This window comes from Pollicipes pollicipes, unplaced genomic scaffold (assembly GCF_011947565.3).
Source record: "Pollicipes pollicipes isolate AB1234 unplaced genomic scaffold, Ppol_2.1 Scaffold_7231;HRSCAF=8579_pilon_pilon_pilon, whole genome shotgun sequence".
NCBI lineage: Eukaryota > Metazoa > Arthropoda > Thecostraca > Pollicipedomorpha > Pollicipedidae > Pollicipes > Pollicipes pollicipes.
In genome coordinates, this window is record NW_023597034.1 from 44654004 (window position 1) to 44681219 (window position 27216).

The 27216-nt window shown below is 49.3% G+C and overlaps 1 protein-coding gene across 1 annotated transcript in view; it reads left to right on the forward strand.

The window, feature by feature from the left end:
• Positions 1-27216, forward strand: part of LOC119110203 (calcitonin gene-related peptide type 1 receptor) — a 102760-nt gene that overhangs the window by 41670 nt on the left and 33874 nt on the right. The window contains exons 5-7 of the mRNA XM_037233938.1: positions 3142-3298; positions 18577-18704; positions 21535-21620. Coding sequence (XP_037089833.1) covers positions 3142-3298; positions 18577-18704; positions 21535-21620 — 371 coding nt within the window. The remainder of the gene's footprint in view (positions 1-3141; positions 3299-18576; positions 18705-21534; positions 21621-27216) is intronic.

Sequence of the window (27216 nt, forward strand, 5' to 3'; positions counted from 1 at the left end):
TCGTGGTGTCACAAAAACCTGAGATACAGCTCAAAAGTAGTGCCGCAAAGTCTTATATACGGCTCTCTGTTATCAAACCATGAACGGTATTCGGCCCGTAGCGAACCGGTGTATACCAGTGAAACGAAGCGCCCGTGATCAATCCCGAGAGCACGTTCCACTGTCAACACCAGGAAATGACCGGGGGAATGAAGTTAACGAAATCGCCGCTCATCTGTGTAGATGTTGGTCATAGTGCAGGACCCGTAAGTGATGGCATTAATCGTAGCTGCCACTTCGTTTGTCATTGAGGTGTCATGAGGTGAGGTGTCAAATCGCCGCTCATCTGTGTAGATGTTGGTCATAGTGCAGGACCCGTAAGTGATGGCATTAATCGTAGCTGCCACTTCGTTTGTCATTGAGGTGTCATGCCCCGCCCCCCCCCCACACACACCTTTAAACTGAGATGCTCTCTATCCCTATAACGCATGAACATCAATAGTGCAAAAATCGATGGCGATCCCGGAAGAAATTCCATGCCCCGTCCATCTTCTAAATTTGAGTAATGACCGGAATACTTTGGTGAGGCTCTATTCTAGGCATCAGCGTTTTCTGTCATGCCGTCCGATACGAGAAGTAGACCTGATTCTTACTGTTCACAATCAGTCGCAACTGGCCCTGGACACCGAAAATATTGCGCATATAATGAGCCAAACTGCCCCTAGACGAGTTCAGATAATGATGACTGGGGAACTGAAAATGATCAAAATGCATCTCAAAGGCTGCATCATACAATTTTTCGGTTGTGATTGGTGTATCATGCTAGTGGCTAAATTTGAAAGGAAGATTAATCTCAATATTTTTGCGATCCGTTCAATCGTGCTTCAACATACCATGCCCTATTTTCCCAAGCGATTGCACAATAATTACGGCAGAACGATATAAACAACGCGCCATACACCCTCTACCCTGGCGCCGTCGCGGCCGCGCCGGGCACAATGCGTAATGACAGCGTAGGATTTTTGTGGGCATGTTAATAACAAAGGACGTCACTGTCCTAAGAATGCAGGCAACTTCCCAGGATTTAGCCTAACAACCTAACCTTTTTATCCTGCCGCAACGGGGCTTCGCCTCACGCCCAGGTGACTCGCCGGACGCCCAGCGCACTCGCTGGACGCCCAGCGCACTCGCCTAAAGATCATCGATCAGCGTTATCGTTTCACGCTTGGGCGTGCTGTGAACGCCGCCGTCGGTATTAGCTCGTAATGATGTTTTACGGGTTAAGTGATAAAATCCCTCTATGTTCCGATGCTGGTTGGTATATTATGGTCTAAACAAATCGTAGATGGTCGGCTCATGCTGACTGCTATATTGTGAAAGGAGTTGCGAGCCTCAATTAACGTCAATTCTTCAGATAGTTCACTCAAATCCGACGGTTTCCTCACCTGTGTCCGTTTTTCACCGTCGAGCCGGACGCAGCGGCAGGCCGCTGCACCGAGGCGCGCGGCCGTCGCGCCGCACGAAAAACATTCCTCTCCCCTAACGCTGAGAGGGCGCTGCTGGCTCTCAACCAAACCAACCCAATTAATTCAATCCGAAGGCCTTACCCAAGAGACTCACCTCGAACCCGTCCCGATAAATTCGCCATCCACCCAAACTCTAACTCACCGACAGCCTGGCCCAGCTTACACACCTCCACTCCGAATCAGTTAACTCATCACCAGCAAACCCAGTTAACTCATCGTTAGCCGCACCCAGCTAATTCACGGCTAGCTCAGCTTAACAAACTCACCACCACCCCAGCCCAGCTACTTCTCACTACTGCTATTACTCTCCACCATCTCTTCCTAAAAACGCACCGTCAGCGGCCGCATCATTTGCAGACCCGGCGTCAGTGCCGGCCGTGCTGCTGGCGGCCCTTTATCAACTCCGGTGGCTGTCGGGCGCTCCGCCCGGCCGCCGGGAGACGCCGCGGCCTAAACGGTCATTTGTTCTCCGAATGATATTGCGCGTCAAGCGTGACACCTTATCAATTGCGCCACTTCTGCGGGGGGCGCGTGCATAGTGGATCGGTGGGGAGCGGACGGAGACCGGCTCGGGGAGTGGTGTCGGTCGAGGCCGGGTCGCCGGCTGGCTGCTCTCAGTACCACGCATGTGGCCAGAGGGGGCAAAATGGCCGGTCGTCTCCTTCAGTAGTTGGGGACCAAGGGCGCTCGAGGGGTGTCTTAACCCTCGCCTTAATTCGCCGTTGCTCATGACGTGGACTTACGGGGATGCGATTCCTGGCGTTTCCAAAATAATAAAGATGGAGTATTGCGGAAAACACACAACAAGAATTTGTTTCAGAAATCGCTCTTTTGGCAAATGGCGAAAAGCATGGCCTAATCCGGCAAGTAAAGACAATTTGCGGAGCCTCAAGTAAAACATCGTACCGCGAACCAGCCAATCCCACTCCTGCCACTCCCCGACAACCTACTCCTACGATATCTTGGTCATGTTTTCGCGGTCGATGTGTCTAGGGGGCTAGCGCCGATGTGATTGTCATCAATGGGAGGAATTAGATGGGTTGCGCAGCAAAGTGCATATCTACATCATTTTTAGTTTAACTCCTAGCAAAGAGCAGCATTTAGAATGTTCGGCAAAGCAGTCATCGTTTTGTATGATGTTTCCTTCTTCTCAACAGTGTATGAACGTGGTAGGGATGTTGTTTTCTTAGCAGTGTGTGAATGCGGTAAGCTAACAGTTTTTTTCACACTCTGGACCATGTAGAGGTACTGTCTGGATGTGTGGACTTGGCTGGTTTTTTACATTCAAAGATGCAGTACACGTTAAGCCGTTCAAGACTGCTCTACAAAAGCATAGAATTTTCTGATGTAATGCGGATACCATGATTCTAAAATTTGTTTCATGTAAATAATATTCTACTCATTTCCACTCAGCCATTTCCACTTGAGTTCTGTCCTCATGATAGTTTTTCAGCGAATGTTGTTGAGTGTGCCTCTTGAGACTTTGCAAAATATTTTGGGAGTGTCATGGCATAGTGCAATGTTTTTTACGATGATGACGTATGCTTGCGAAATACCTGCGAAAGCGATTTCCAGCATCCCGCGGTTGAACCAATGGAGTTATTTATTGTTCACGGCGTTCTCTCCACTGTTTCAGAATGGAGTGGGCTGCAAGATACTATTTATTATGACCAAGTACTGCCGGCTTACGAACTACCTGTGGCAGTTCTGTGAGAGCTATTACCTCCACAAACTTATTGCCTCTGCGTTTGCTGAACAGAGGAGTCTTCTAATTTTCTACATCATCGGCTGGGGTAAGCTATCCATGTCGTGTGCATCATGCACACGCTGACGTGGACGAACTGTCTCTCGTTATGGGGTCTGGTTATTTGGTTCCTTGTATTTTTCGCACATGGTTTCTACCGCAGTGGTAGATGTGTACCGTTCCAGGAGAAGAATGTACCGTTTGTCTCTGTTTCGTACCATGATTGTGTTCAGCACCAGACTACATCCGTGGATTAGTCTGATATTTGGCAAGCTCCGTAGGATCGACAAGCGATGCGTGTCGTATTCTACAGCGATAATTGCGATTGCCAGCGACAGCGGCTGCCCAGCGATGCCGGAAAAGGTCATTAATGAGCCGTCCCAGTATGAGAATCGAATCCTCTAAACAGCAGGTGGTGTTGCGGTGCTGGAGCATGAGCGCCGGCACTGTATTTGCATACGGTAATTAGTAAAGGTAACCGGACCATGCCTCCATTAGGTAGCCATCTGATGTATTGTTTTTCAGCAAGCGATTTTATCCCGCTCACTACCACAGTAGCTAGCTTCGGCCACGGTAACGGCCGCTGGCACCGCCAGCCGCAGCATGCGACAATCTCGGCGCGAGATCGCCGCGTGCCGCCTCGCATTACGCCAAACCATTGTATTACGCTACACACACCAAAATCGTTGCATTACAATTCCCTTGTTGTTTTGGCTTTATGAACACGGGCACATAACCAAGGTGTCATGGCCTACCCCCTGGCCAATGGCTTTATACTGGATTCTGAGCAATTTCGCAGGAATGCTATCCAAATATTGCTATCCCTCGCTAATCAAAGTTATCATCCTTGTACAGCCCTATATGCCGCTGAACTTTCGACGATCCGATGCGTCGTTTGACTGTTTTCAGTTTTTGGTTTAATCAGGTTACCAGCGCAGTGAGTGGCCTCGTGGCCTATTGAGCATTGTTTTTTCTATGAGGCATGCAAATTTATAGCAATATTTTCTCTGCCTAAACGAACTTTGCTGTTTTTTGTTCTCAAAGCCGCACTTTATGTCGTAAGTGTGGTGTGTGCTCCAATTTACTTGGATCTTACAGATGTTATGACGTCTACTTGTTATGACGAGCAGATGTCTAAATAAGACAACTTGATGAGGACGGATAAAATGATAGCCATATGACACATCAAGGTGTTGATCAATTATTTATTATTCAAGCAATTATTATATATCAAGCAATTATTATCAAACCAATGGAAACCAGTTGACTTTCTGCAGTGCGAAATCACGTCCAGAGTTTCAGGGACGCGTGAGACCAACCAAAAGTGGTCCCCATCACTGAAACAGGTTTTCCAGGCTTGTTAGTGCAAATGTAGCCCACTTCTCCGCCGGCCACGGCGTATCGTTTCCTGTGTCATACTTCAGACGGTATCGAGAGAAATGCTCTATTATAATAATGCCAAGTTACTACAATTTAGCGTAATATAGGCATTCTGAAAATTGCCATTTGAAAAACTCGGCTAGCCAACGTCAGCCCATGCGCTCTGTGCTGTGGCCTCGGCTCTGCTTTGCCTAGTATTTGTATTACCTTATGCCAGCACAGAAATTGCTCGCCATTCAGGCTTGACCACGAGGGAGCGCGGGGGCGACATTTCTGCCGTCGCTTAATGATTCTGTCATTGCCACACCGTCACCAGAGCTAGAGAGCGACGGTAGGGGGCGGCTTGGGGCGTTCTATGGTGGCGGACGGCCACAGGGCAAGGAAAACATGCAGCAAATAGCCACAAAGTAATGAGCCAGAGCCAGGGAAGATGTGAGAATGAAAATAGCACCGCATTCGCCATGATGTATAATGATGTACATAGATGAGCACCATAGCGTTATTAACGAACGGACGAATTCGTGCACATTTTGATTATTCTCGTCCTGCGCCGGTACAAAGCGCACCTCGTGGTGTGACATATGGGTTATCGCCAGCGGTGGGGCGGGCGGGCGCCGTGCGCGGCGGGAAACATCGGCGACATGGCAATGCAAATTAATCATCGGTGTCGTGCTGCAAGGCCAGACGTGAGCAGCCAGTGTGTGGCCGCGCCACCTCCAGCGGCCTACCGGCCAACAGAGCTCAGGGGCCTGTTCTGCGACGGTGGCGCCGGTCTGGCGCACCAGTGGAATGATGGGTGGACTGCATTCACGTGCGGCCTATGTGAAATACGATGCACTCAGTTTTTACGCCCACGGTTTCTGTTGTATTACCGGCGTACTCATTTGGATTCACCGCACAACATCTGGATGACTAGGCTGGAGCGATTGCAGTTTGCCCTTGATCGCCGGCGGGTGCGGATCGAGCTTCGCAGCGATACCGGTGGCGGCGGGTCGCCTCAACGTGGGTGAAATAGTGAGCGACTTGATGCGAGCGTAATGCAGGTTGTCGCGTTAAGTGTGCTGTGAAGAGCCTGCGGTTATTTGGCATTGGCGTGTGCACCTGATCTTGAAGGGGCTCCCTCGTGGCCATGTCTGGAAAGTCGGGCAATACTGGCCGGGTTGTAGATGGCAGTGAAGGAATGGAGGCACCCCTGCTGTTTGAGAGATCATCTGTGAGCGAACTGGTGAGGTCACACGTTTCGCAGACGGACGGAAACGACGGCCAGGGAAAGTGTGACGGATCCGACGAGCAGCGTGGCGTCCATGATAGTTCCCCCTGGGCAACACATAGTCCTGGCCCACCAGCAGCGCTCAGGACTGCCTGGGTACCGCACTAGAAGAGGTACAGAATCGCGTCTCGGGTACCGTGGCGCAAGGCTGAACGATTTTAAGGAAGCCTTTCGCACGCGGTTCGAGTCCTCTAACGATCGCCTCAGGGATCTCGAGCGCCACGTCGAAGATAAAGACAACCTTATTGAAAATCGTCAAACGGAGAGAGAAAAACTTCGGAGATGAAGATTCCGCGAGACAGGTTAAAGAAAGCTGAGGTGGTCTCCAGGTTGCCTGTTTCGTTCTGTGTCGTGAGCGCGTGGCGTCGAGTGTCACGCGCCCCGCCCGGAGCCGCCCCTGCGGCGCGCGGGTGGCCCCGCGGGCGCTCCTCAGGCAGGGCGCTCTGGCGTCCTTGACCGGAACCGGCCGCGCAGGGGCGGTGCCGGCGCCAGCAACAGGAGAACATCAACGGCCTCGTCGTCAGCATTATCAACCAGTGCTTTTCGGATATTCGAATGGACGACCGTTTCATCGGCCGGGCACGCTGGGCCAAACTCCTTCGACTGCCTGGGCCAAACAGCAGGGTGACTGTCCCATTTGTGCGTGCGGGACAGGGAAGTCTCCTTGATCTTATAATGGAGCGGAGATGTGAGTTACAAGGTAAGGACTTGTTTCTTAATGAACGCTTGACAGCCTTTCGCGGGAAGATTTACCGCAGTCTTCTGGCGGTAAAGAAATCGAACAAAATTCACACCTCTTACGCTGGATGCGGTGAACTGCTCTTTCAAAAAGAAAGGTACGGAGCCGGTGTACGTGTAGATAATAGCGAGAAGTCATGTGAACTGGCCATCCAGGTGGTTCTGCGATAGCCGGCTCTGAAGTCGGGTTTTGTACTGTAGGAAGCGGGGTGCCCTTTGGATGTTTCGGGTTGCTCTTTTTCTGCCGGGTCCCGATGGTTTCCGTTCTTCCCGCCTCGTGTTGTCAGGGAAGTTCCTGTCGCGTGACAGGAACTTTTTCCATGTTATCGTGTGCTCTGTGTCATGTTTGGGATGGAGTTGGTGACCCGTTTCTCGGGAATTCCAGGGGAGGTGTGGCAAAGTTGTCTCCAGGGTGCGTTTTTGGATCGCTCGCCAGGCGCTTAAAGTTTTGTATTCTCTCAGCATTAACCTTTGCCGCGGATTGCAGGAAGTCTGTGTTTAAGTTTGCGTCACCCAGGACGGGAGTTTTTGTTTTGCCAGGTCTTTGAGCGTACCTGACTCTTTCAACAGCGTCGCATGCATTGGCGTGTAAAAGCTTAGGGTATGTTCAGGCGCGGGCTCTACGTATGTGTTATTGGGTCTATGTGTGTCTGTTTGTTGTCACGCATGGTGCGCGTGTGTATCAGGTGGGCGTGCCTTTTTCTCAGTAGCGCTATGCTTTTTGGTAGCTGTTTGGCCAGCTTAGCATCCACCGTTGTAATGACCTCGTGCTGGTCGCTCGCTGTGAATAGAGTAGCCGATAGTCGCTTTTTGTAGCAAGCGGGCGAGATGAATGACATAACAGAACTGATTTTTGCCACAAAGTGAGTGACGTACGGATCCATTCGATTAATTGTCGCCGATTAGCGGATTACAAAAGGAGGCGAGATGTGCTCCAATTTCTGAGCCAATCTAACTTTCACATCTGCTGTCTTCAAGATGTTCATTATCAGAGAGGGAAAGAGACTGGGTCAGAAACGCATGGGTTTCGAATGTGTTAGTAGCTTTCTTTTCTCATGCATCTAGGCGGTATTAGTTCTGACCAATAAAACGCGAGTTGAATTTCTGAACATCGAAATGGGCAGTGATAATGGAAGATATAATGCCACTAAATTAACAATGGTAAACAAGAGAGCTATTGTTGGTGAGTTTGAATGACCTAAATTGCGATAGTCCTCAACTCTGTCATGATCTTCGAAGATAATACTTTCCGTCAACGGTAGCGAGGTACATAAAAAGACGACAGAACGTTCGGAAGTGACGGATTCCCGGCTGAGTTTTAAAACATATTTTGGAGAGATATAAAGCATTTGCTGTTTAAGATGCATACCGACAGTTAAAATGAGGGTGATATACCTCGTTCCTTGAAAGAAGGCATGATGGTGCGCATTCCGCTCAAGCAGCAAGCCTAAGCACCAAATCAAGTCATAAAGCAATGGTTTCAGAACAGGCTATGAAATAGCTAGATAATTGACTCTAACCGACGTAAAAATGTCTATAGAACAACTATTTTCCTAAATATTATGCGAAGGTCACGTATCCGCTAAAATTCCTTTTAAGTGTTCTTGCTGGCGCTGGGGTCAGTTGAGTAATTTTCTGTTTCTATCGGCAATAGGATGTGTAGCTGAAGGGATTGCGAACAATGACAGTATCGAAGGTATATTCATGAAGGGCGAGCAGGGATGAATTTCTGCTTCATCCTACTTGACTGCTATTTGTAGTAACTTGATCCCTGGACGAGAAATACAAAATTCCCTTGTATGCAGGCGACGCACTGTGCCTATAACACGGTGAAGCCAACAGTGCACAAGTCCTATGTAACGAATTGGGAACCTTTGCCAGGCCTTCAGGCTTAAGACCAAACATACAAAGATCCAGGGCTTGTGGACAGGGCGTGCAATAAAACATATGCCACCGCATACATCGACCCGCAGCTGAAGTGGGTCCGAAAATGACAGTTCTTGGTTTTGTTTTTCGAAATGGAATGCATGATACGTGCATAGAGAGCTGCGGTCTGAAATAAGGAGCGATAAAGCACGCCAGAAGCGGCTGGAACAATTTGTTTTACTTTGGAAGGCCGCAAAGCCGTCGCGAAATCTCTACAGTAGTCCAAGACTACAAATTTGCTTACCTCGCTCCGTTTGCCCGTGCTGCATTCCCTCAAAGATTTAAATACAATGTTGCTTTGACTTGGGTGGGTCGGCAAACGTGGCAAAACAAAGCGGGAAACAATCATTAAGCTTAAGGCTCAAGGTGGTATGGTCATGGCGGATGTACAATCTCATATTGGCACTTTGAAACTTTTATGGATAAGGCAATATGCCACCTCCGAGGCAAAATGGGCGAAAGTGTCCACACGGAAATGAAGTGATAGATGTTGCAGATGGAAAATGATTTTGCACTCTCTTAGAATGGTTGCTGAGTGCTCATCAAATCCTTTCCGGAAGGAGGCTAGTATGTCATTGGTGCTATTGGATGAGAGGTGTAATATAAAAAAGTGATGTAAGGTCTTGCTCTCTTTGGTTTTTGGATCAAAGTAAATTTGCGTGCGCTGGGCTGTGGAGGTGGCACAGTAAAGGGGTGCGAGGCTTGACTGATTTGCTGACAGAGAAGGACTCACTGATAGCATTCGATGAATTTTACACTACGTTTGGAAATAAAGCAGCGTATCTAGAATACATTTAGGTAAAGTCCGGTTGCAACCAAGTTTTGCGGCCTGGAAAACCGGGCGGATCGACATGGACGGAAAAAGGTTGAAATCATCGCCAGCTGTACAGAAAGCATCCAGATCTGGTCAACCATAATCTCTTTACGGATTCTAGTATTACCTATCCGGAAAGTCGCCGTAACACTTGACAATGCCTTTGGACGTAACTTCCGAAACAAGCTTCAAAAGACGACATTTTACGTACGGCTATTTTCTAGTAGAAATATTGCAGAGAATGTCATTAAGAATAGGCGATGGGGCATCTATATGTGTTATTCAGGTGGTGCACGGTCCTCGGCGATAGTTAGAAGGTACATATGGTACGGAGAGACGGCAAAGAGACGGAGACACAGAGATAGGCAGAGAGGCAGAGAAGCAGAGGGCAAGAGACAGACAGACAGAGACATGTATATATATATATATATATATATATATATATATATATATATATGTATATATATATATGTATATATATATATATAATATTAGTGAAGAGTCATCATTCTACAAAAGCTCATGTTTCATGTCATCTACACAGGTTTGCTAATGTTAAGAGGCAATCACAATATGGCTCATGAAAATTGGCCAACGGCCTATATGTATGTATATATATATATATTTTTTTTCATCTTCATACATGTAAGAAACACTCATAATGGGAACATCACAAAGACACAATGGGAACACTATTGTCACAATCACATCAAAAGTGCTCACCGCCCACCACCTAGTAGCTCAAGAGTTCTGCAAGAACTTGTCTGTCTGTTTAAGGCCGGAGAGAGTTCGTTAATGAATATGCTTTCCCAAATTTGAAGGCGTCTTCTGTCACTGCACGTCCGTAAAATGTCAGTGCTGTCTGTCAGTTGTTGTCGTGTCAATGTCATGTCGTGTCCCTGTCGCATGTGGTCCGGAGTTGCCCCGTCACGTAAGTGCATTGTCAGGCGTCGTGAGAGTGTCGTTGTGGTCACACCAATGTAGTGTATGGGACGAAGTTTGCAGCCTTCGATGTTGCATTGGAATTGATACACTACATTGGTGCATTTCAGTTTGTGGGGTTTGTCTGGGCTGTTTCTCATAAGAAAGCTCGATATTTTCTTATTACAATAGTAAATGACAATGTCTATTTTGTGGTCGTTTTTGCCTTTAACATGTTGAGAGATAATTTCCCGTAAAGCTTTTTCGTCCTGTTTGTGAGCAGATGTCATTTGATTTTGATAATACAGTCTGACGGTCGGTTGGATGTCTTGCCTTGGTTTGCTGTCAAAGTGTCTTGTCATATGTCGTTGTGTCTCGTTTTCAATGTCAGAATTTGAAAAACCGTTGTTCAAGACCTGTTTGATTCGTGTCAATTCTGAATGTAGTCCTGTGTATATATATATATATATATATATATATATATATATATATGTGTGTGTGTGTGTGTGTGTGTATGGATGTATATATACCTATATGTACATGCATATACATACGCGCGTATGTGTGTGTGTGTGTGTGTGTGTGAATTTTCAAAATTGTCACTGGGACACATGTTAATATTTTTTACGAAGAATTGGGTTGGCGAATTCGGCCATACACCCCAAGTGCAATGCACGCAACTTATCTATGTTGCACAAACTCTGGACGTGTGCTGCATTGAAGCGTTTGTGGGGCACCTTACCGCAATAGTTTAGAAATATTGACGTATGGTGTCGGAACCAAAGTTTAACAGCAAAGGATGCCTTACTTAACGGGAATAACAGAACGTCTGTTAGCCTGTGTGTTACGATTGGTAGGCACATGATATGAAAGGAATGGAATTGATGTGAAGACTGCTTTGCTCGTAAACTGATCCAAGATCACAAGGTGGAGCACATCTCGGCCGTAAGAGCGAGGACGTTGGGCAAATGTTAACTTAAGTGGCGAGATGCTCGACTGCTTAATATGTGAAATGTGCGAAAATGACACTGATGGTTCATGCGCGATGATTCCGTTTTTTGAGTGTTCGTAAATTATAGGCTGTGGCCTCATATGAGCGCATGGCTTTTTTGTGCGTTGTTTTTTTAACGGCTGCCGTGCACCACGTCGACATCGCCCTCCGAGATTAGTTGTGGGGGGGTCGCGGGGGCGGTGCCGACAGCGACGGTTCATGATTGCATTGTGCTTTGAGTGCGTCTGTGTTTTTGTAGTATACGTTGAAAGGCATTTACATAAGTAGCCAAAAATTAAGACGATGAAGCTTCTGCAAAGTTTTACCTTATTTCTCTTGGAAGGTAAGCAAAAATTGTGATTATAAAAAAAGATTCACGGATCAACAAATCCCGAATAATTGAGAACCTGCTCGTTCTGCGCTTTTTCTTTTGCTGCGACGCTGTATATTAACATGCAACCATGTTAAAATGTCATCGCTACGTGTACGTAGCCTCCCACAAAGCCAATGCTTGGGCAAGCACTCTGCCAGTTATTACAGGGTAGATAAATGCTTGAAAGAAATCAGAAAGTTATGCCTCAGCCATCCATGTGCTTCACACAGCAAAGGATTTTTCGGAAACCTACAATGCACTGATCAAAAATTATCAGAACACATCCCTCTCTACTCTAAAACGGCATGGACCTCAACGGACCCGTGTTCAGATAAGTAAACATATTTTGCTTATTCACCTAAATACGGCAATTATAATGGTGATATAACTTTTGCCGATTTCAGCTGGGGTGTAAAATGCTCTCAGCTAAGGGGGCTGGAATAGCGGCACCATAGAACGGTCGATTAGGTTGGTAGATACTCAAGTAAAACAGCAGGGTTTGCCCGTCTTTCTACGCCGCCATGGTGATGTGGTGAGGTTGACAATGGCGCTGCTAATCCTGAAGGCTGCGTTGTGACCGATTCAGTTATGCTGTCTAGCACGGATCTATTTACAAGTGGCAAACCATTTAGTCCGCTCGTTATACCGTTCCCGCTAACCAAGTCAACCATGCGTTCTATGGTATGGGCTGAACTACACTACGCTCCGAATGACGAAAGTGCCTTGTTAGTCGGTCCTATGGGTTGGAAGCCGCTCGGTCCGCGTCGCTGTCATTCTAAGACGGCCTCGGCAAGGAGAAAGGAGCCCGAAACGACGCAGGACGTTGTACCAGGAAAAGGGTTCGCGGATGACTGAAGAGGCCAAATATTTTGGAATAACACAGAGGAGGCATTCATGCTCTGTGGGAAGGTTCTCCGGGTAGCGCCGCACGCAGCCTTTTTTGAGCGAAAATGTGCTACGGTTCTCTTCAAGATATATTCTAAATTACAAAACAGTGTTGGAAATGATGATATGGGGCCGCTTAGAATATGACCTGAAATCTTTAATTTACATCCACACTCTGCTGATTGGATTGTGCAAAGATCCCGACGCGCGGTGTGCACAACTATCGAGGAGGGCACTTAAGATGGAAAACTTGAGGTGTTCTGCATTAAAGTACGCACTTATCTGGTAACGATCGCGGCATTTTGCACATCTGCGAGCTCTCTTTCGTTTCAAGGCAACCGTGGGGTGTGATCGAGGACTTACGAATGAACAAAATTGTGTGTGTGGGAGGGGGGGGGGGGGGTATGAACGGTTTGGGCTGCTGGAAATGGCTGGCTCGGTATGTCAGTGTATCGGCGCCGGTATCCGGCTGGCATGTTTTGATTCAATCTTGACGGCCGTTCGTGATTCAACGTCATCTGTGTGAAGACTAGTTTTACTTCCAGAAACAGCGCGGCCCAACATAAAAAAGTTAAACGAGACCGCCAGTTAAGTTGAACTGGAAAGCATCGTGGCTGGGGTCTGTTTCTGATTGCAGAGATCAAAAAGCCTCCTTACAGTAAACAGACGTCAGAGCCAAGCCATCCACATATCTCAAGCGACTCCAACTGCAAGGGAACGTTCACATTTGACGGTATGAGGCAAGCATCAGTCATGGTGAAATAAACCCACTCACAACGATTGGCGTAATTTTAAATGGAGAAAACTGCTCTAGTCACCAATATTTTTATTGATTAAAAATATCCATCAATAGATAATTGCTTGATTGTGTCGAGCGACGTTTGTATGACGTTGAGGTACTGCTAAACTAGCCATGCGGAATTGTCACTTATAGCACTGCAAACTCATCGAGGTACCAACACCGGCTGGGAGTGTTCGCTGAGTCAATTATCGCTCCGCGTTTGTCCTTTGGACCTTTCTCGCGGTGTTCTCGCATGTTTACGTGAGTTTAAAATCTTCACTTGTATCCACATGCTGGGTTCGTTTGGTGTTATTCTTAAGGGTAGGGTTTCACTCGCATTTGTATGGGCTTAGGAACTGAAATAGCCATCTTGATGATCATTCGGTGCAGTTCACAGCCCTACCTTCCTAAGACCTAAACCCCTCTAGTTTCAGAGCTGCACGTGTGGGAAGATGTGCAGATTTTTCGTGCGAACTATTTCAAGGCCCCCAGGCATTCATTAGGCTATGATAACGTCACTCACGGTCAGTCATTTGACTGGCCGTGTCGCAGCCGAGGCCACGAAAAAAATGTCATTTTCGAGTCGTGCGTACCTGGCGTTCGTGAGAACGACGTCCAGATATAACGACCGTCAATTGGCTCTCAATCAATGTTGTGTTAGGTACGATGACGCAAAAAAGCAATGACATTGAGGAGCATGTGTACTAGAAATAAAAATGTTTTGGTCTAGAGAATTTTTTATATTTAAAAGTATACCAATGCTTATGAGTGGCCTTATTTTGTCATGTCAGGTGCTTGCTTCAGCATCTTTACATATTGAATATTCCCTTACAGTTATTCGATTACGAGTCTGATTTCATCACTGGGTCACTTGGGGCCTCTGGCCATCGAAAAGCTCTGATGGCACTTACCTGTAAGTGCTCAGAGGCGTCGCTGGCAGCCCAAGGCACTCCCGGTCATTAATGGGCACCTCTGATCGTTCGGAGACCCCAACCAAACTGCCTTGTCAACCTAAGCACCCGTCTGGCAATTGTGGACTCGGAAGTCACTCAGTCACCTTCAAAGCCTAATTATCCGTCTGCCTATTGAGGGTTCGGAAGCCACTCAGTCACCTTTACAACCTAATTATCCGTCTGCCTATCGAGGGTTCGGAAGCCACTCAGTCACCTTTAAAACCTAAGTACCCGTCTGGCTATTGAGGGCTCGGGAGCCATCCAGTCATCTTCAAAACCCTTTAAACACTTGGGGCTTTCTCAACTGCTCAGGGCTCTTTTGGTCACTGGGAGGCACCTTCCATTGCTCAAGAGCCGTTCTGGCTGTTCGTTGGACCCCGGACTCGTCAGAGGCACTCTGGACACTCAGGCGTGCAGTAAATGCCCAATGCTGCCTGTTTGCTTAGTGTCCCTCTTGCTGCTCAAGGACCTTATTCTTAAGGGCCTGCCTAGCCACAGAGGGGACGCCTTGGTCCCCAAGCAATCCTTCGGCCATTGACATTTCTCTCTGGCTGCCTAGGGACCCCACTGTCCTAGCAATCAAACTCATTTAACCATTAGGTCCTGCCTAGAGATACCATGGGATTGGGGGACATCCATTTTCTCTCACTCCGTAAAAGGCAAAATCTGAGATTTTGTGAGCGTGCACGGATAGGCAGTTTTTGCCGCGCGGGGCGCGAGGAAATATGACCGTGCGGAATGAGAAGAGCCCATCCTCTGCAAACTCGCTAGATCCTATCTGACCAGCCTGGGCCCCCGTTACGGATAAGTGGGCCTCAACTGGCCACCGTGGACACTGAGTATGTTTTAAGAACTCAGTGGCTAATTAATGTGCTTTTGTCATTTAAAAGCCCTTCAGCATGCAAGCTATGCACGGTATTACCCAGACTTTCTCTGACCGTTAAAGTACAGTGGTTCAGATGTGCGGAGGGGAAACCACAGGTACGGGGTTTAATCGCCGTCCGGCCTGTGCTTTCGGTGCAGGCCCTTCCTGCCAGTTAGGAAACAGGTAGGCTAGCCCGTGTCATTTCATGGAAGCATATGCCATTTCATTGTTCAAACGGCGTGAAATCATTAAGTTTAAGCCCGGAACTTCTGGTACCTTCGGACCGTCAAAACACGTCATAGTCTTCTAATGTCGGGCTTTACCCGTAAATTATTGTTTTGTTGGTGCTTTGTTTGCTGAGTGTGACAGATATATGAAAGAACTGTTTTTTTCTCTTAAACAGTTTTGTGATCGCACTTTTCTGCGAACCCAATGTATTCTCCTTCCAGCACGCACACACTACCCTCGCCCAGCATTTGCGCAGTCGTCTGAGCCTTGATTAAAGCCCGACCCAGAACCCAATATAAAGTTTCTTCCTTTCCAGGGAGCGTAAAAACTCAGTTTATAATTGTATAAATCAAATGCCTGGGGGGCGGATAAAGGCGCTCGCCAGACAATGCGTGTATCGCCAGGCTTGGAGCCTGCCCAGGAAATTGTGGAAAGTACGGTGACCGTTGGGGAGAGGTTCGAAGTGCACGTGTAGTTTTCATAAGGGGTCATAGCCTCGAGGAGGCTGGCGTATTGGACGTCGTCCCCAGTGCTGCCCTCCATCGGTTCGAATTTTGACATGTAATTAACGTCCCTAGCTATCGAGGTCATTGTTCCTTTTTTGCGGTCGAGGAGGGCAAATTCAGCCGCATATTAAGTTTAAACGTAAGACCAGGCAAGTCCCGAGGGTAGAAGAAGGTTGGTTTGTGATTTGTCTGGCCCATTGTCCACGGTCGGTGTGCCTGCAGTTCTAGTAGGAGCGGTTATCCGGACATTAGTCAAATGGCATTGTGTAAATGAGCGGTTCCGTTGCGTGCATGACATCGAAAAGAGCGACGATAAAAGAGGCTCTCGGTGATTCGCTGATTCTTGATGGCGCTACTGGGCATGAACTTCATTATCATTTTATGCTACATGGTATCGCCTTGCGTTGCTGGCGACCATTTTGCCTGCATAGATTTGGTCGACTACAAAAAAAACACTTATCACCCCAGACTTGACCTCAGTCTCAGTCCGTGACCATGTTCTATTGTTTCCAGTACAGAGCAACCGCAGTCTCAGCTCACTGGCCTGTTGCAGTGGTCCCGTGATACAGCTCCCCAGTCTCAGCCCGCTGACCTGTTGCAATGGTCCCGTGACACACTCGCCAGTCTCAGCCTGCTGACCTGTCGCAGTGACCCCGTGACACAGCTCCCCAGTCTCAGCCCGCTGTCCTGTTGCAGTGGTCCCGTGACACAGCTCCCCAGTCTCAGCCCGCTGACCTGTTGCAGTGGTCCCGTGACACAGCTCCCCAGTCTCAGCCCGCTGACCTGTTGCAGTGGCCCCGTGACACAGCTCCCCAGTCCAGCCCGCTGACCTGTTGCAGTGGTCCCGTGACACAGCTCCCCAGTCCAGCCCGCTGACCTGTTGCAGTGACCCCGTGACAGCTCCCCAGTCCCAGCCCGCTGTCCTCTTGCAGTGGTCCCGTGATACAGCTCCCCAGTCTCAGCCCGCTGACCTGTTGCAGTGACCCGTGACACAGCTCCCCAGTCCAGCCCGCTGACCTGTTGCAGTGGTCCCGTGACACACTCCCAGTCTCAGCCCGCTGTCCTTTGCAGTGGTCCCGTGATACAGCTCCCCAGTCTCAGCCCGCTGACCTGTTGCAGTGACCCCGTGACACACTAGCCAGTCTCAGCCCGCTGACCTGTTGCAGTGGTCCCGTGACACAGCTCCCCAGTCACAGCCCGCTGACCTCTTGCAATGGTCCCGTGAACAGCTCCCCAGTCCAGTCCGCGTCTCTGTTGCAGTGACCCGTGACACAGCTCCCCAGTCTCAGCCCGCTGTCCTGTTGCAGTGGTCCCGTGACACAGCTCCCCAGTCTCAGCCCGCTGTCCTGTTGCAGTGGCCCGTGACACAGCTCCCCAGTCCCAGCCCGCTGTCCTCTTGCAGTGACCCCGTGACACAGCTCCCCAGTCCCAGCCCGCTGTCCTCTTGCAGTGACCCCGTGACACAGCTCCCCAGTCTCAGCCCGCTGTCCTGTTGCAGTGACCCCGTGACACAGCTCCCCAGTCCCAGTCAGCTCCTGGCCTGTTGCAGTGACCCGTGACACAGCTCCCCAGTCTCAGCCCGCTGACCTGTTGCAGTGGTCCCGTGACACAGCTCCCCAGTCTCAGCCCGCTGACCTGTTGCAGTGGTCCCGTGACACACTCGCCAGTCTCAGCCCGCTGACCTGTTGCAGTGGTCCCGTGACACAGCTCCCCAGTCTCAGCCCGCTGACCTGTTGCAGTGGTCCCGTGACACAGCTCCCCAGTCTCAGCCCGCTGTCCTGTTGCAGTGACCCCGTGACACAGCTCCCCAGTCCCAGCCCGCTGACCTGTTGCAGTGACCCCGTGACACAGCTCCCCAGTCTCAGCCCGCTGTCCTGTTGCAGTGGTCCCGTGACACAGCTCCCCAGTCTCAGCCCGCTGACCTGTTGCAGTGACCCCGTGACACAGCTCCCCAGTCTCAGCCCGCTGTCCTGTTGCAGTGACCCCGTGACACAGCTCCCCAGTCTCAGCCCGCTGGCCTGTTGCAGTGGTCCCGTGATACAGCTCCCCAGTCTCAGCCCGCTGACCTGTTGCAGTGGTCCCGTGACACAGCTCCCCAGTCTCAGCCCGCTGACCTGTTGCAGTGACCCCGTGACACAGCTCCCCAGTCTCAGCCCGCTGACCTGTTGCAGTGGTCCCGTGACACAGCTCCCCAGTCTCAGCCCGCTGACCTGTTGCAGTGGTCCCGTGACACAGCTCCCCAGTCTCAGCCCGCTGACCTGTTGCAGTGGTCCCGTGACACACTCGCCAGTCTCAGCCCGCTGACCTGTTGCAGTGACCCCGTGACACAGCTCCCCAGTCTCAGCCCGCTGACCTGTTGCAGTGGTCCCGTGACACAGCTCCCCAGTCTCAGCCCGCTGACCTGTTGCAGTGACCCGTGACACAGCTCCCCAGTCTCAGCCCGCTGACCTGTTGCAGTGACCCCGTGACACAGCTCCCCAGTCTCAGCCCGCTGTCCTGTTGCAGTGGTCCCGTGACACACTCGCCAGTCTCAGCCCGCTGACCTGTTGCAGTGTTCCCGTGACACAGCTCCCCAGTCTCAGCCCGCTGTCCTGTTGCAGTGGTCCCGTGATACAGCTCCCCAGTCTCAGCCCGCTGACCTGTTGCAGTGACCCCGTGACACAGCTCCCCAGTCTCAGCCCGCTGACCTGTTGCAGTGTTCCCGGTGATCCCGGTGGCGGTATACGCGGCTCTGCGGGCTCACCACGCCGATGAGCAGTGCTGGGTGGTGCCGGTCGAAATGTACGAGTGGGTGCTGAACGCGCCGTGTCTGCTTAGTCTTGTGGTAAGTCCTGCACATCCGCTCTCATCACCCGATCATCACCCGATCACGGGTCACGTGCCCCATCTGTTTTACTGACTCCACTTATTTACTTAATTCACATGCATCACGCTGTCCTGTTACCTGCACCGCTTCCTCCAGTTACAACGTGGTTCATTGACGGTGCGTTAGGTATTGTTAGATGTTTCGGCCGCTCAGAGTACAAGCCTGATGTAAATGAAATAAATCTGCACGGGATGTATTTTATGCAAATAAGTGCAAGGAAGAGGTGATTATCAGAAACCAATTGAATATGTGCATGCATTTTCATACCGGTATATACATCAATGTCATTTGGAACCAAACAGCCATTGTAATGTATGCGAGGTGTGACAGAACGCCCTGCCATGAACTCAAGTCATATCCTGCATATCTCAAGCAAAGGATTTAGATTATACCCTTACATCGCTACGTCACAGCACCCGTTTCGGCCATGGCAAGTAAGTTACTGGTCACGGTTAGCACAATTCAGCACCGGCACAGCACGTCTCTGCACGCAAAGAGGTCACCTTAAAAGATGCAAAATTATGCGAGCAAAAATCTGTTGAACTCGGCCTCAAAAAGCTATGCGATCATTTGCCGAGAGTATGCAGTGCCCATGATGTTTTTTCATGTGTGATGCGTTATTTTCCGTATATAATGCAAATTTGCACCTATTTTTGTTCAGTTTAGGTATTTTTACATGAGAAGAAGTATAGTAACTTGCATACACAAACTTTATATGGCACCTGAGCGCATGACCTTGGTCAGGTCATGACCTATCTAGGGGGGTGCCTTTTGCAAAGCACATGCTGAGCTCAAAATGGGCATTTTATTAAACAATTTGGAATGCAGGATTCGAACACTCCAGTGAAAACATGCGATATCATTATGATGCATAATGAGGTAGCAAAAGTTCATGTAAGGACATTCAAAGTCATTTCAGGTCATTCAATGTGAATGACTTATGTTGTCGGTAGTGAAGAGGTTAGATGAACGACTACAACGCGTGTAACTACCTCCTTATGGTGTCCGCGAAGCTGGCGACGTATAATTTCATGCACCAACGTACATGTTCTCAGTTGTTACCAATACATTGTCAATCATGGAATGTACGATGTATGCTGTAAACAACAGGTATGCGATCTTGAGTAACGTGCAGATGTACAACACACTACTCATGATCAAAGAAAATTGGTGTGCTGGCCACATAGACCCGGTTAGCCGAGTCTGGAATACCTTTGTCCCGCATCTGCAACTTAAAAATGATTACACTCTGAAGCACATTGTGAAGAAAACCATCGTTCTTATAGGCCACTGGTACAACCATTTTGAGCGGTAACCTGATCTGACATGATTCATGTTGGCACACCAAAAATTATTCGAGTGGGCTCTCCACAGTGTAAACACTTATTTTCGTGTCCTCAGTATCCGTCTTACGTGTGAAGATAGGTTTGAACTGTATATATCGGAAGGACCGTTTTTGACCTTTCGTGACCACAGGTGACCTCACATTTGACCTTTGGAAAAATGTGGTTTGCATTCTTCATGATTTGACGATACCTTTACAACGGTGTCTGGTTTTCTGATTCGGCGCCTGGAACTTGAAGATCTCAAAGGGAAGGTCAACTTCCCCCCGACCGGGAGCGGGGGAAGTTGCAGCTGGTTAATACGGCATGAAGCGATGGAGCGATGCAGCAATTGTCTCGACCTTAGGATTTTAGAACCAATTCATGTTTACCAAAAGATAACGCCTTTTAATATCTCGCAGTCTGCACATCCTCTGACAATTATCAGGCAACCTTTTTCATACGGATTCTAAAAGGTCTTTCGTCGCGTGATTTTGTTTTTTTCAGCTGACATGCTTGCGTGTAGAGAAGCAATATACTCATGTGGAATCGTGGCAGTCATGACCTTTGCGATGATGTCATTACTATTAACTTACTTATCATGAGCCATATACGTGATTTAACCAAGTGATATTTGTTAAATGTCGCCTTGTTCCATTGTACAAGAAAGACCTTGATGAGGCTCGATTGTATCGAAACGTCGACGAATTAACATAAATGATGGAAATCGTTGACTGGCCATCAAGTTGTACTCTCCAAAAATCGTTCATGTATATATAATGTATACTATATACATATATATATATATATGTATATATATACACCCACATCCACACCCACACCCACACATATACATATATATATATATATATATATATATATATATATATATGTACATGTGTGGGTGTGGGTGTGGGTGTGGGTGTGGGTGTGGGTGTGGGTGTGTGGGTGTGGGTGTGTGATCTTCTGGGTAGATATGTTAAAAATGTCACCAGCATTTTACTGCAGTTTTTTGACATATTGTCATCACATGAGCGGTTATTGGCCCTCAAAAAAGCAAGACCATGGCATAGAATACTTCATATGGCGCTGTTAATAAATATTCTCTCGCTAAGCACGTCCTCGGCCATGATTGATCAAAAATGAGGTTATCCCCGTACTCGTTCATTACCCTCGCTCTCATTCACTTCTTCCCTTTTATTTCTCATTGACTCAGCGCTCCGGAATGCGTGCCCCCTGACATAATGCCGTGCCGCTGTACTCCAGAACACCCGTACCACCATGCATGCAGTCCACAGTTTTCTTTTAAGAATTCCGCACCATGTGATGCGTGCTTATAAGGTTATTATGTCATCCAAGGCTTTTGTACATTCTACCCCCTTCCCCCTCCCCTCCACACTGCCGTGAGTGTACTGCTGAAATGCGCTGAATTTCTCACTCACCTTATGACGTGTTTGTCTTTCCAGATGTGCGCCTTGTTTTTGATCAACATTATTCGCGTCTTGGTGACAAAGCTGCGCGCGCAGCATGCCAACGAACCCAGTCAGTACAGGTGAGCTTGCAGCTTGGTAAATTATAGCGTTCAGTGCCGGCTAATCATCTGTGCATTGCTCACATGACAAGCTATTGCCATGGGTGTTATATTGTTGAAAACCCATCTGTCATGGAGACACAGAGTTGTGGTCTGATCAAAGATGACCAAGTTGCGAAATGACTGCTCAGCTCGGCGATGCGCACAGCGCGCCAAGTGTAATGCATGGATAAGTCGACACAATCGTGAGCAACGATTCCGTCTTCTGACAGTTTGTTGATGTGGAGATATGACAAACTCCTAGATAGACTAGATAAAATATGATAGACTATGACAGGTCCGATAACAAGCGAAGGCCTGGGGATCAATCTCAAGCAGACAGGTAAGTCTTGTTGAAGTCAATCTTACTCTGGCACCACTGATTATATGTACGTAAACCATGTAAACCAGTCACAGAGCGGGGCCGTCTTGCGTCCCCCGCAGCAAATGATACAAAAGCTGGATGTTTATGCGCTGAAAATAACTTTTGAAATGAAGTTGATGTTGAAAAAGGAAGTTAATGAACGAAGAGCAATACCGAACAAGTGTAGTCATGCTGTGCTAGACACATCCAAAATGCAGCCACAGTTCACAGGCGATGTCCAGGCAGCTCTGACGCGGTATGCAGACACTGTTACGTCGAAGTCATTCATGCCCTTGCTTCGCTCTGGAGAATATGTGTCGCTTGCATGCAAGTACCCATTACAAAAGCTGATTGTAAGATGAACAATCGCTAAGAAAGCGCCTCTGCAGCAGCCACCACAAAACCTATACCTAACGGTGCGTACTCCTTTTAAGATTTATCGGCCCAAGCCTGACTTTGAGCCTCAAAATGTTCTAAAGTTGGTTGCATGCTTTGATTAATGTTTACTAAAATGATGCTGATGTAGTTGATTGTACTCACAAATTATTCCAACTGTAGGTGCCGTGAATCTCGCATAAAAGAACAATGGGTTATGTTTGGCTAAGCTTGACCTCTGGTGACCTGAACCGTCACGCTTAGACAACCTCTGATGACCCGACCCGCCACCATCAGAAAACCTCTGATGACCTGACCCGTTACCCTCAGACCCGTTATCCGTTACCTAATGACTTGACCGGTCACCCTCAGATAACCTCTGATGACCCGAACCGTCACCCTCAGGCAACCTTTGATGATCTGAGACGTCAGCCTTAGACAACCTCTGGTGACCTGACCTGTCACCCTCAGATAACCTCTCATGACCCGACCCGTCACCCTCAGGCAGCCTCTGATGATCTGACCCGTCACCCTCAGAAAACCTCTAATAACCTGATCCGTCACCCTCAGGCAACCTCTGGTGATCTGGTCCGTCACCCTCAGACAGACTCTGATGACCCGACTCGTCACTCTTGACAACCTCTGATGACCTGACCCGTCACCCTCAGACGACCTCTGATGACCTGACCCGGCACCCTCAAACACAATCAGCGCGGACACCGCTGACGTCAAAATAAATTATCTTCATAAAGCAAACAGGTAGCACGTCTCACTTGTCAGCAACCCAACTGCAAACATTTGTTTCCCGTTTAGCATTTTATTCACGCCATCACAAACAGCATTCTTAAACAATCATGATGACGGCAACTCAACCAAAACTTAGCACATTCAACAAACATTCAACATCCAACAAAGAATACTTTGAAACATTCAACATCCAACAAAAAATACTTTCAAACATTCAACATTCAGCAAGACGTCATTCGATCAACATCAACCACTTAGCCTGATTGGATCGCCCGCAATACCGCTTGCGCAATGTACGTAATTAGAACCACCCAACTAGGACTGTATGTTTGTGTTTGTGCAATGAGTGCATGAAGGGTACAGAAGAGTGTAGCACCTGTGTGTGCTTATTAACGCGTGTCTAAACGTATGTGCATGCATGTGCATGCATTAGTGCATACTGTCCGTGTGTGTGCATACACGCACGCGTGCGTACGTGCGTGTGTGTGTGACAAAGTGCATGCGTCGTATAGGCGCACTGGCGATGCTCCGTTTATCCGCGCTCATTCATAACATCAACGTTAAACGGGCTGAATATCTCGTGCCCAGTAGCCAGCAGTCTTTCTTCTCCCACACGTTAGCAGACGAGCTAAACTGAGTAGTTGCTAGTTAGCGACAGGCATCCAATAAGCCTTCGAAATCATCAGGCATTTGAGCCATGCTAATATCATGCTCTTGGAAGAAGTGGTAGTATCGACCATTTCCGACCCATCACGGTTGTGGTCTAGTGCTACTTTTGTACGTTTCATTGTATTGCCTTTGTTGACAATACGAAGATAAGAAGCATCGCTTTGTTTTGCTCTTCTTGCCAACCAGACGGGATGGAACGAACCAGCTTCGTAGAAGCAATGCCTTAATAATGCGTGTCCGTTTTCAACAGGGGCAATATTCCACCTGTACCACTGTTTATATTCGTCGAATCAAATGTGTTATAAGATGAATTTTTCTCTCCGTTGTTCTGATGTTAGGGCTCACATGTGTTCTAAGGATTTTAGTTAGTTTATCATTTTAATGCCCAGCTTGGTTCGTTTCTGATATATTTTCAATATGTCGAGCGACAGACCTGACGTTTTGACTACATTTGCTTTGAATGCAGATATTCGAGCGGATTATACGTCATTTAGAGCATCTCTTGCATATTGGGTAGAGTCATCCACAACCATAACCGTGGAAGATATTGCTATGTTTTCTCTGAATCGACTGTATGCTGCCACTTATGCTTGGAGCGGTGGTGATGCCACTAAAATAACTTACAATATACAAATCACGCTTGAACAACAACAACAAAAAATACCCGCGTTGACCACTAATGCCACCCTGAGCGTAGAGAAGAACTACAAGTGAGTTACGCCGTTCGGCACTGTGATAACTCTGACACCGCCAGTCTTGCAGCGACTATTGCGTCATAAAACGCTCTGTGAAGTTGAGTAGATTAGAAGAAGACGTAATGTTGAGTAGATTCACTTCAAAGTGAATTTTGGTTGTTTACAGCAGTCGTCTGCATGTGGGTGCACTTAAGGTAACCAGTGAGATGTGTCATATCTGATGCTTGTCTCAATATCTTAAAATTTGGAACAGCCCCCCAATCACGATCGCTGCATTGTCTTAGTGGCTTAGCTAACAAATTGGATTCTGTCCCCACAGCTCCTTCTATGTAACTTAAAACAGCACTTTCCAGCTTCAGCTGTCAGAAAGTGGGTTCTTGCGGTAGGATATTTCTGTTTGATTTGGCCATTTGTGGACAGTTTCACCAGTTATTTTGATGCCCGCGAGGCACAAGGCTTTACAAGTACTGGATTATTGTTCACTTCTGCTCACATAACAACGCGGTTGGCCCTACTGTGACTGGCGAGTGCCTGGGTGCACGCGTTGGCTTTCGTTACGGAAAGCCAGCGCGGTGACAAACCAGCTGAGTCCATGCTTCCTGCGCGCACCGTGACACATAAAACAGCGCCAGTCCTACGCCAGCCACAGCGACTGTGGTCATGTCTCCACCCGTACGCTTCGAGATTCCGGCTGCTGCCTCTGCAACTCGCGGTTGGATTTGCAACAATCACCTCCCTGCATCACATCCACCAGGCCGTCACATCCACGCGTCACATCTCCCAGGCTGTCACATCCCCGCATGACGTACCCCAGGCCGTCACATCCCTGCCTCACAGCCCTCTGGCCGGCTGAGCCGTCGTGGCGGTCTGCAGCCGCTGCAGGGCAGCTCGCTCCCAGGAGCGCTCATGGCGGTCGGCCATGCTGTAGACGCGCGCCACCTCGCGACACGCAAAGAGCGTGTCGAGCGGCCGCGGCGTCCCCGGTCGGGTGACGCTCCACTGGCAGGGCAGCGTTCGGACGAGGTGCGGCCAGCGTCGGCGCAGCTCGCCGACGGCGGTGCCGGCGTCTGCGTCCAGGCCGGCGTCCTCACGCGGCGGCAGCGGCGCAGCCAGCAGCCGGCCGGCCTCGGGCGAGGTGGCCAGCCGCTGCAGGTCCAGCAGCAGCAGGCGGCCGCCGAGGCCCGGGTCGGGCACGCGGGGCGCGGCTGTCAGCAGCGCTGCCTCGCTCACGAAGCGGGCCGTGTCCTCGGGCGCCGCCGCCGCCAGCTGGTACTCGTCGAACGCGGCGAGCTGGGCGCGCAGCGGCCCCAGGTCGGCGACCGGCAGCACCTGTTCGTCCAGGAACACAACTCGGCCGAGCGGCGCCAGCGTGGCAAGCCGGCGCAGCAACAGGCGGCCGCGGTCGGCGCCGTCCATGCCGTGCTGCGCGCCGGCGCTGGAGCGCACGATGGAGTAGCGCAGCGCGCAGCCCGCGTCAGCGCGCAGCTCGTCCAGCAGCTGCGCCAGCTCGAACGCATACGGCTTTGGCACCGCCAGGTGGAGGCTAAGAGGGGCACGGCAGTGTGTCAGCAGGCTCCACAACTGCTCCTGGTAGTGCGAGTACGCCTGCGGACTGGCGAAGGCGTCCAACAGCATGACCACTGGCAGCGCCTCGTCCCCGAGCTGCGCGCCGGACGTCAGGAGCTCGTCCAGCTGCCAGGCCGCCTGCGCCCCTTGCTCGTCCTCCACCTGTCGCCAGTAGGGGAGGTCAGCTTTGCGCAGGGCAAAAACAGCAAGCAAACCTATGCGAGCCAGTACAGTTACCCACCGGAGCCTGTGCAGCTGTGGTCCACACATTTTTAACACAAATTTACTATAGCTGCGCTACTATGACGCTCCAGGCCTCATGTCTCGTTGTTGTGGGATGATGCGCCACGAAATGTCTCACCGGATTGATGACTGGGTAAAACTTAGCTCATCGCATTTCTTATCGCTGCGTGACCGATCACAGTAGACGTCTCAGGTGTAAGTACTAGACATCTGATTGACCTGATGTAGGTCATCGTTCCACACGCGATGTGACCAGAAATGGGTGCGGTGCACCAAGTCGCCACGGACAGGACACATGTCGTGTACTGCATGCCCGTTACACTCATTTGTTTCACCCCATGCACCCCGAATCGAGGTTACCGTGCCGGTCCTGACCGGAGCCGGTGTGGCCGGCGCCCGTGCACCGCTTGACTTACACCTCTGGCGAGAGATATCAAACGCGCCTTTTCCAAATTTATGCATTCCCGCGGAGCAAAACAAAACCATGCAAGCTAACGCCAGAAAGGTGCTAACTTTCCGGTGTTAGCTTTCTGGCGTTAGCTTAGTAGAAAGGACCGTATTGGCTGAGTGGTTAGCGTCTTGGACTCCCACGTGTGGAGCTGCGGTTCGAGTACCGGTGCACCAAGACCCCTGAGCGCTAGTGCGGGCAATGCGGTCGCTAACGCACGATAAAAGGGGAGAGACAACGACAACGATGGCGGTCGAAGGGGAGAGTGATAGACTGAACAGATATTCGACAGAGCCATTAAATGTAGAGTAATATACAATACAATAAGCTATTACAATAAGTTTACACGAAACACGCACTCGGGGCCACAAATATAGACGCTTATTAGTATGATTCATCAAAAGATATCCAGTGACGATGTTTAAATAACGATAAACGAGCAACCTGGGGTAGAAATCAACATAAAGTGAT